The following is a 9,655-nucleotide window of genomic DNA, read 5'->3' on the forward strand; positions in this document are numbered from 1 at the left end:
CTCCATACAGGCCAAGGTATAACAAGTGGAATCAAGTTTCCTAATATACAAATACACAACATAATAAAGATATCACATAGAAAATGTTTGATAGTCACCATCAGGAGCCTGAGTTACGTTAATAAAATGGATTCTACCTGGTAGTAAACTTAAATAATGTTATTTTAATATGAACTGGATCACCCAAATTATAGGTACTAGCAAATTACAGATACATATTTTAGGTACTATAATAAAAAGAATTTCAACAAATTCCTTCTTTCCTAACTCAAGAAGATTCCATAAAAGATGGATATGATATAAGAAAGTAGAAAGTTTTACTTCAAAAATATTTAATAGTGTAGCTTTTCTGTTGGTCTATATCAGTGAGAACATTCTACGCAATAGGCAGAAAATACTGACTTTCAGCAGCTATTAGTATTAGTTACATGAAAACTTCAACATTTTCATTGTCACAGTTGGCTAAACAAAAAGTAACACTTAGATTTGAAGATTCTTTGCTATAATAATTTAAATTTAATAAATCAAATTTACATATATATTAAACTATAATACAAATAACATTTTTCTCTTTGACTATCATCAAATTACAAAAAAAAGAATTCAATAAATAATAAGATTGCTTACTTAAGTGTGTGTGTGCGCGTGCGTATGCAAGTACATATATTTATGTTTACTAACATTTAGTCAAATATATGTAAAAATTTAGTTTACATGCATATGTGCAGATTTTGCTTTGTGTTTGTGTATGTGTATGTGTGTGTGTGTGTTTTTATGAAATCATTTAATGGTACAGTAGTTAATCACTGTTAATATAAACTTCTTGAAAAAGAACTTGAAAAGTTTTGAAACCTTTGTAAAAGTAAGTTAACAAGTAAGAAAAAAACTTTACAAAAAGAAACTTTTCATGATGTTAAAGAAACATCATTAGAGCTCACAAATTAGTTAGAAAATTTTTATAATTTAAAAACTGAATCTTTAAACAATTTTAAAAATAAAAGCAAGGAAATAAGTTGAAAAAACCAATTACTGAATAAAAATTAAGAAAATGAAAAAAAAATTATGCAAATATATTGTTAACTGTTTTAAAATTAGACAAAAAACAAAAGCACTAGTTTTCTTCTTTCAATAATCATCTTGTTTCAACCTAAACCAATATAATCAGTTGGAGTAAATGTTAAATTCTTTTCTTATCTTTATTCTACGGCTTTTCCTTCTAAGGATTAAAAATAGAGAGTCCAATATGTAACTTTTTTAAATAAAAAGAAATTAAAAAACTCAAAAAGTTTTTTACTTCATTTAACAGAAAAAAAGATGAATGAATAATAAAAAAAGGAAATAAATTGTTTCATTAAAAATAAATTACACATACTTATAAATTAAAAAAAATTACTAACCTGTCTCCTACGCATTACTAAAGTCTGGTAATTTGATCGATGCGGAACAATTTTGGCATTGTTGACATAGATATCATCACGATAATTAGTTCGTCGTCTTGTTATCCATAATGGTGGATTACCTTCAAGTTCTGATGATACATATTTACCGAGCTGATTTAAATTTTGAGCTGAATTTGCTGCAAATAAAAGATAAATAAATGAAAACATTACTTATGAAATCTGACAATGTTATTCATACACAAATATATTTTATATAAACCATTCTGTTCAACTTCTACAATATGTTTGATTATATTAGAATGTGTAATAATACAGTAGCTTATAAAAATAAGAGTGGTTAAAAACATTAAGGAAGAAAGTATATTTATTGTCACCTGCTTAAATGAATTCAAAACTTTTTTTCAGAAGAATTTACGATACAATATATTTTTATTTTTTATTCATACAATTTTCATATTTATTATTTAATTAAAAGAATTTAAATTTTATAAAAAAAGTCTAACTTTTTTTGTATATATATATAATATATACACTAGTTTCAAAAATGGCTTAAGGATTTTGATTAATTATGAAAATCCAGACTGTACAAAATATTTCAGATTTCTTTATTTAAAATTAAAGTACTGTTGACTACGATTAAATATGAAAGATAATAACATTTATATGTCCATCATGGCTATGTTGGCGGGCATCAATTCGAACACTGAATTTTCGTAGGATATCTTCGAGAATGGTAGTTTAATCTCTCTTATGGTTGCTTGAATGTTATCTTTCAGGCTGGAATGTTTGCTGGATTATTAGCAAAAACTTTACTTTTCAAATAACCCAAAAGACAAAAAGTCTAAAGTGGTTTGATTGCAAGATCTTAGTGGCCAATTCACATCAACATTCTGTGAGATAACACGTCCAGGGAATCTCAAGCACAATAACTTGATGTTTTCTAATTTTGTATGGCATGCAGCACCATCTTGTTAAAAATAAATTTCATTACTGTCAATTCCATTTAATTACAGCCATACAAAGTCTGTTTGTAACTCATTATAACACTGTACATTCACCGTAACAGTAGTCTTCAAAGAAAAATGAGCCGCCGATGATTCCTCCGAATCATAAAATGCACCAAACCGTACATTTTTGCACAAAAGGTGATCCTTCGTAAATTATTAGAGTGCTTTAATCTCCCTCAAATGTGACAATTTTGTTTATAATTATAAGACCAAGTTTTGTTTATAAGACCCATCAGTGATGTGCTATGTGTCTAGACTCTCTTTTTCTGTTTAGCCTCCAGAACCACCATAAGGTATTACTTCAAATGAAGTGTAGTAGTCGTGTACAGTCTCAGGTTGACTATTCCTGAGATGTGTGGTTAAATGAAACCCAACTACCAAAGAACCCGGTATCCATGATCTAGATTCAAATCCATATATTAATCTGGACTGCTTTTTTCTAAGTCACTATTAGATCAAAATAGTTAAATAATAATAACTTAAATGATAATATATGTTACATAATATTCTGTATTAATTATTGAACAAAAAAAAAAACTTGTAAATAATAAACATAAATTCTTTTAGATATTTTAAAAACTGCAAACATTCATTAGAAAGATTCTATTTTCTCCATATCAAAATTCCTTTTGAATTATATTATTACAAAGTGATAAATAAAATAAAAGCCTGAGTAATATAAAAAAAATTGGATGTAAAAAAAGTAAAAAGTGTTTTTACATGGTTTTGAATCACAGAAATCCTCATTCTTGGATTTCATTATTTCACATGATTAAAATAAATGTTTTCCTCATTTCAACCTTACAAATAAAACAGTATGTTGTAATTATAAGACCCTCATTTATGTATAATTCACTGAATTTGTCTTTTTTTTTGGAGCACCAGTTCATGTTTCTTTAAATGGAGTACTGTGAGGCCCAAATTAATATCTCAATTTATTTTGTTATAATTACACAGAATTTAAAATAGAATGAAATTTTACATAGAAAATGTACAAATAAAAAAAAAAATTAGGGGAACAAATTTTGTAGTAATGTAGTCAAATATAATAAAATATTTTAGGAGCAGCGGGAAACCTGTTAACAGACTCATTCATCTAAAACTCAAGGATTCAACTTTCATTTGAACTACAAGAATACTTTTCCTTCATGTTTACTATTCTTAAAAGGCTCTGTCAGTTTATTTTCAGCAAAATTTCTTTCATGGAAACTTTGTTATGGTAGACACAATTTTGTTGAAAAAAATAAACAGAGCATATTTTATAATTTTGTCACTGATAAAGAGCTGTGAAAAGATACTTTAATAGAATATTATGCATATGTCTGATCCCAGCTTTTCTTATAGTGTATTATTTTGAGGCGATTCAATTTACAACCATTACATATTTCAAAAGCAAAATACATAAAGTTTTAAATACATTTCTCTGTTCTTTATCATTTAGTACTTCTAATTAAAAGGCATTTTACTAAATTTATTCTCAATAATTCCTTTCTTAATTACAGTACAATACTAGGCATAAGGATTTACTCTTATATCCTGTTCACAAGGCCACTGTTTGAAAGAACCCTTCTGAAGGGCTTTTAATTTCTTACAATGGGATCTTATAATTTCTGGGAAGGACTTGCGATTCACATCAGATCACATACTATTTTATGCTTATGGCAGCTAATACACATACATAAATATGTTTTTAGTGTTTTTCAAACAATTTTTTTTCAGCTTGGAGAAACCATGTCTATTGTCCACCAATGTTTTTCTTCAAAACCCAAAATACCATCTACTGTCAATTGAAAACTTGGGTTAAATTATTTTAAAAATAATTCATGAAAATTAATATAAACAGATTTTTATAACAAATACAAATTAGAAAAAGAGGAAGAAAAAATATTTGTTATATAATATAGGGCTGAATAATGGAATATGTATGATCATTATTAGAGATAACATGATAGTTATATAAACATTAATTATTACTTTTTTAAATTTTGAAATTTCTAAAGTAATTGGCGGTAACGATAATTAATTAAAATAAGAGAATAAAAATTAAAATATTATTAGAAATTTACTTAACTGATGAGAGCTGAAAAAATACTGGGCAAAGGGATAATTCAAGTTATATTCCTATTATAAGTTGTGAGTTAAGTTTTGTTTCTTCTATTTCCAGCATTCCAGAAAAACTTTTTATACAACATACAGTGAGAACACACACACTCACCCAAAATGAATATGTTGTCAAAATAATATATTTAAACAAGCAATCTTGTATCAATGCAACTCACAACAACAGACTTCCTATTTCAAACATTTCCATCTATCTGTGCTTTTTAAAAATGTTATCTACTATCTACTCAGCAGATTCATACCACTTGAAGGCCATGTTGAAAGACTAAGCATTATAGATCATGAAGCAAATGCAAATTAATATAACAACACACTCATTCATAACTTCTACATAAAATAAATATAAATAAAACAAAAAAATACATCATGTATAACAGTACATAAAGGCTAGGAGAAAAGAGCTCACAAATTTAGAAAATATGGTTTTAATGAGGTCATGAACAAAAAATTAAACAAAATTTTTACACACAATCACTAAACACAACACTTCTGGAATATATAAACTACACTGTTTTGACAGCATATTTTTCTACATTGGTCAAAGAGGATGCAGGCTTAGAGACACAATGATCACCATTAATGTACTCAACCACCACATTTATGCAAATCCACCTACATTAATAACAATCTAACCATACACAAAAAAGATCACATTTAAACATTATAAAATATAATGACAAGCCAACAACATACTAAATGAACAAACACAATTAAAAAAAAAAACAAAAAACCAGCAACAACTAGTTTCCACAATGACACCAACAGGACTAGTCATTTTTATGATGGTCACTTGAACTTCTGAAAACATTATGATGCAAGTTTTTAAAAAAATTCTTTTTTTAATCAATTTTTTCAAATTTTTATTAACAAATTATATTTTTAAATAATTTAAGTTAATTAATTATTCAAGTCTTCCATCGTTATTATGTCCTGCTGACATATATTTTTTAAAATTTCACCTTAATATTGGAAATTTTGAGAATTATAAAAAATATAAACTCTTAAATTAAAATCATTTAAAAAATATCAATAATTTTCTAAAATACATAATAAAGAACAAGAATAAAAAAAAGAATATCATATAAAAGAATATATAAATTAATAAACTAAAAAAGAAATAAAAAACAAATAGTGATTAATGAAGGTGTGAAGTAGAAACCCAAGAGAGAGCAATTTAAACAAGACAAAGCCCTTATCACCTGACAAACATGTACAATAGACACAATAGAACAAGACAATAACAGTACGCCAATCATGCCAAAACCAGAATGATGTTCAGATAGCTTATATAGCTGGCACCGATTCAAATTAGTAATTGGCAATGTAACAATCATTAAGAATTATCATGATCACACTTAAACCAAGCACAATCCTACTACAAACAGTATTAAGTTTAAAAGAAATTACTCTGATAATGTAGTACAATAAACCAAAATCTGTTAATCGCCTAAATAATAATAATAATTCTTTATTAAATTTTTAAGAAAAACTGTTGTATAACTGGAGATTTTTATTTTAATTGATAATTTAACTTTTATGTTCATTAGATATTAAATTTTACCAGTATAAAGTTTCCATCCTTGGGGAAAGCAAACCCAGTTCAAATTCCTTTAGAAGAAATTATTATCAAACATGATGCATTTAATCCTTATTTTACATCCTTTTATTTTTCAGGATGCTACACTCTGATAAACTCTAAATATTGTGGAATGATTAAAAGAGAATTTAATTAAATGTTTTGCTCATAAATATATCAAAGTAAAAAAAGAATTTAATATTACAAAAAAAAAAAAAAATTACTTGTTTTGGTATACAGTCTGATGTAATAAACACTAATTTAGTAATGTAACTAAAGTAATTGTAGTAATTTCTTTTTCCTGTAATGACTTTTCACAGTGTATATAATTATTTGTTTTTAGTAGAATAAGGTTTGTTGGTTTACATTATTTTCCGTATGGTTGTGATGCATAAGTAAAAAATAGCGTAGAGAATAATGGTAGTATATATAAAACAATTTTATATGGTCAAATATTATTTCAATACTAATAGGCTTGGTATGCTGATGTATTTTGTTAGTGAAGAAGGCAAAAGGGAAACCATCTAATTCTTTAGTATCTCTAGTGATACTAACAAGAAGTGCTTATTATTCCTAAGGATGGATATACAATTTTCAAGAGCAACTGATATATACTGCAGGTTCCCTACAATCATTTTGTTGTGATATCTACTAGTAATCACTGCTTTAAGATGTTACAAATAGTGTTTACATAAAGCAAACTAAATGTTAAGTGTTAAACTAAAGCAAATATTAATAAATGAATTGATATATTTATCTGAAAAAAAATTTCCAAGTCATCGTAAAATCAAAAATGTTTTATTTTTGTTTGTATGTCTTTTTTTTAATTAATGACTTTTCATCTAATAAAATTATTAAATAAAAATTTGGCATAAAACTTTCTATGGGATCTTTATACAACGCACCAAAAATAGAAAAAAACATTTTCAAAATGGAAACCATTAAAAATATTTAAATCTTAATTTCTTAAAAATAGGTGGTTCTTTTATATATAAATTAAACAAAGGCATTTATTTTAATGAAATAAATACTCATTCTAAATAAAAAAAATGAAACAATATAAATAATTAATATAGAGTTATTTGTGTGTGACCATCTATCATAATAAATGAGTTATCATTTTCTTAAAAATGAGTAATTTTTTTAAAAACTTTTTCCAAAATAACTAGCTTTTAATAATCTGAAATTAAAGACTTTTAAACAGCAGCATTTTGAAAATTTGAAAAAATCTTTTTTGATAAACTGGTTGGTTAAAGGTCACATAAAAATGTGTATATCAGATTTTTATTAAATTTTAAAATTAAATTTATTAAATAAAAATAACATTACTGTACAATTAATTTATAGTTTTATTTAACCATTGATAATAATAAAGGTTAGTTGTGGAATGGGCCAAATCCATATTTTTATCTACGGTCAGATCAAGTCACGCTAAGTTAGTACAATCTTCTCAGCTACCAGGAAAAATAAATAATGCATAATCATGTGAACAATAATATATTTATTACTCTTGACTGTAGAATAACGAGAAACGAAGAAAAACTGATAATACCAGAGTGTAACTTCCAGAAAACTTAAAATACATTAAAAGTTAATATTGAAATATTTTATGTAATTTATGATTAATCTTACAGTATACTATTACTTACTCATGTGATAAAGAACTAATTCATTATCAGTTTTTCCTGTGTATTTTTGGAATGCCAAATTTGCTGGAGCAAATACAGTCACACTTCTTAACTGAAGTGTAGAATTTGCTACATGGTTATTTTCAAGCAGAGCATAAAACTGAAACAAAAAACAAAAAAATATTTTTAGTTGATTTCAAAAACATTTTTAAGACTAGTAATGTAAAAATTACTGTGTGTTTTTATTATAAATATAATCTATAAATAAATAATACAGATTTATCCAGAGTTATATATAAATTCTTTTTAGTCTCATAAAGAATGAAAAAAAAAGGATATTAGAATTTTCATATTTTTAACCAATAAATGATAAGATCCTGAAAGGACAATAGTGAGGAGTCAACCGGTATTGAGGTCAATTTGCTTGGCTAGGCCTTGAACTATCAATCTTCATTCAAGAAGGTTTACCTTCTGTGCCACCCTGACATAGCTTTTTTTTAATAATAGAGTATATTATTTTAAAAGTAGTAAATTGCATGTTCATCATCAACTCATCCATCTTTCCTTCAATTTTTTTTTCAGTACCCAAAAATTAATCAGTTGTTATAATAATTTTGTTAGAAATTAATTTGAAAACAAAGAGAAAAAAAACAAAATAATAATAAATTTTGTTTATGTTCTGAAAATGTTTATATAAAATTCCTAAAACAAAAACACCCACTGCTAAGTTACTATATATTTGAATGAATAACTTTATTGGTTGAGAAGAAATAGGTGAAATTTTGGTTTAAAAAGAGTCAGCATACATCACTGGACACTGCCTTAATCTTTTTTATCATGAAACCAGTCAGATACATTGAAAGAAAATGCATGAAAGACAAGAAAAGGAAAAACTAAAAAAAAATTCCCAAAAAACCTGAAGGTGTAATTTCGAATGTATCATGATATGATTTGTTTTAATATTTATAATCAAATAAAATTAAAACAGGTATGTAAATCAGCAATGTTTGTAATAAAATTAAAACAATGTTTAAATCTATTTGCATTCTGTACCATAACTCGATAAACTGAAAATATATGTAATTAAAAAGCCAAAATGGTTGCACTGATATGTTTTGATATTACATTAAAACAGTAAGCAGTATATTAAAGATTAAAAATTGAATAATAAAAGAAGGTTTTCATTCCAAACAATTTAATTAAAAATTACTATACAGAATAATTTCATTGCGGGACTGCTGAACATGCAGCATATAGATACAATCATGAATTCAATTGGAACTGGCTCTATCCATTGATGTTTAGATAATTTATATTGCATAGTAACTAATTAACTGTGTATTTCTGGTCATGAACCTGGTTGACTAATAACGGTTAGAGAACAGTGAAAGTATGATTTAGTCAATTAATTGTATAAAATAAACTGTAACTTGTTACCTCAATTACTAGTTATTAGATGTGCTTCTGGGAGAGGGAATTAATTAATTGATAACTATCTCCCAAACTATTGGTCATTACACCTCTTTAGTGCTAACTAGACTTCATTTAGCATTTAGTAAATCTTATACAGAAGTTAATCAGTTTCACTATGATTTAAATGTGAGAACACTTATGCAGTTTTCTTTCTGCATCTGTACCCCATCAATAGAGACCACTTATCTGATCCATAATTTCCACACTAGTTATTTTATAACCATCAACTTCAGTGAACCATACAACTTTGTTATCAGCATTAACCCTGTCTCTTCATCTTGTTCTTGGTCAGGATAAGACCAAGAACAAAAACATAGGTTCAAAACAAAAACATAGGTCTAAAACATAGGTTATACTTGCAAGAATTTCATGATCATTTTGTCTGATCTGGTCAAACTATCTGAAATGGACTTCTGACATCTTGGATAATAGTGGCATTAACCTCAGGGA

At 26.2% G+C, this 9,655-nt stretch overlaps 1 protein-coding gene across 1 annotated transcript in view; it reads right to left on the bottom strand.

The window, feature by feature from the left end:
• The window catches only part of Fas1 (fasciclin 1 Fas1 domain-containing), a gene marked incomplete at its 5' end in the record, with an annotated part of 86,108 nt that extends 78,210 nt beyond the window's left edge, over positions 1 to 7,898 (bottom strand). Inside the window, 2 exons of the mRNA XM_075375609.1 lie at positions 1,398 to 1,576; positions 7,754 to 7,898. Coding sequence (XP_075231724.1) covers positions 1,398 to 1,576; positions 7,754 to 7,898 — 324 coding nt within the window. The remainder of the gene's footprint in view (positions 1 to 1,397; positions 1,577 to 7,753) is intronic.
• Positions 7,899 to 9,655: the final 1,757 nt, after the last annotated feature.

This window comes from Lycorma delicatula, chromosome 9 (assembly GCF_047948215.1).
Source record: "Lycorma delicatula isolate Av1 chromosome 9, ASM4794821v1, whole genome shotgun sequence".
NCBI classification, from domain to species: domain Eukaryota; kingdom Metazoa; phylum Arthropoda; class Insecta; order Hemiptera; family Fulgoridae; genus Lycorma; species Lycorma delicatula.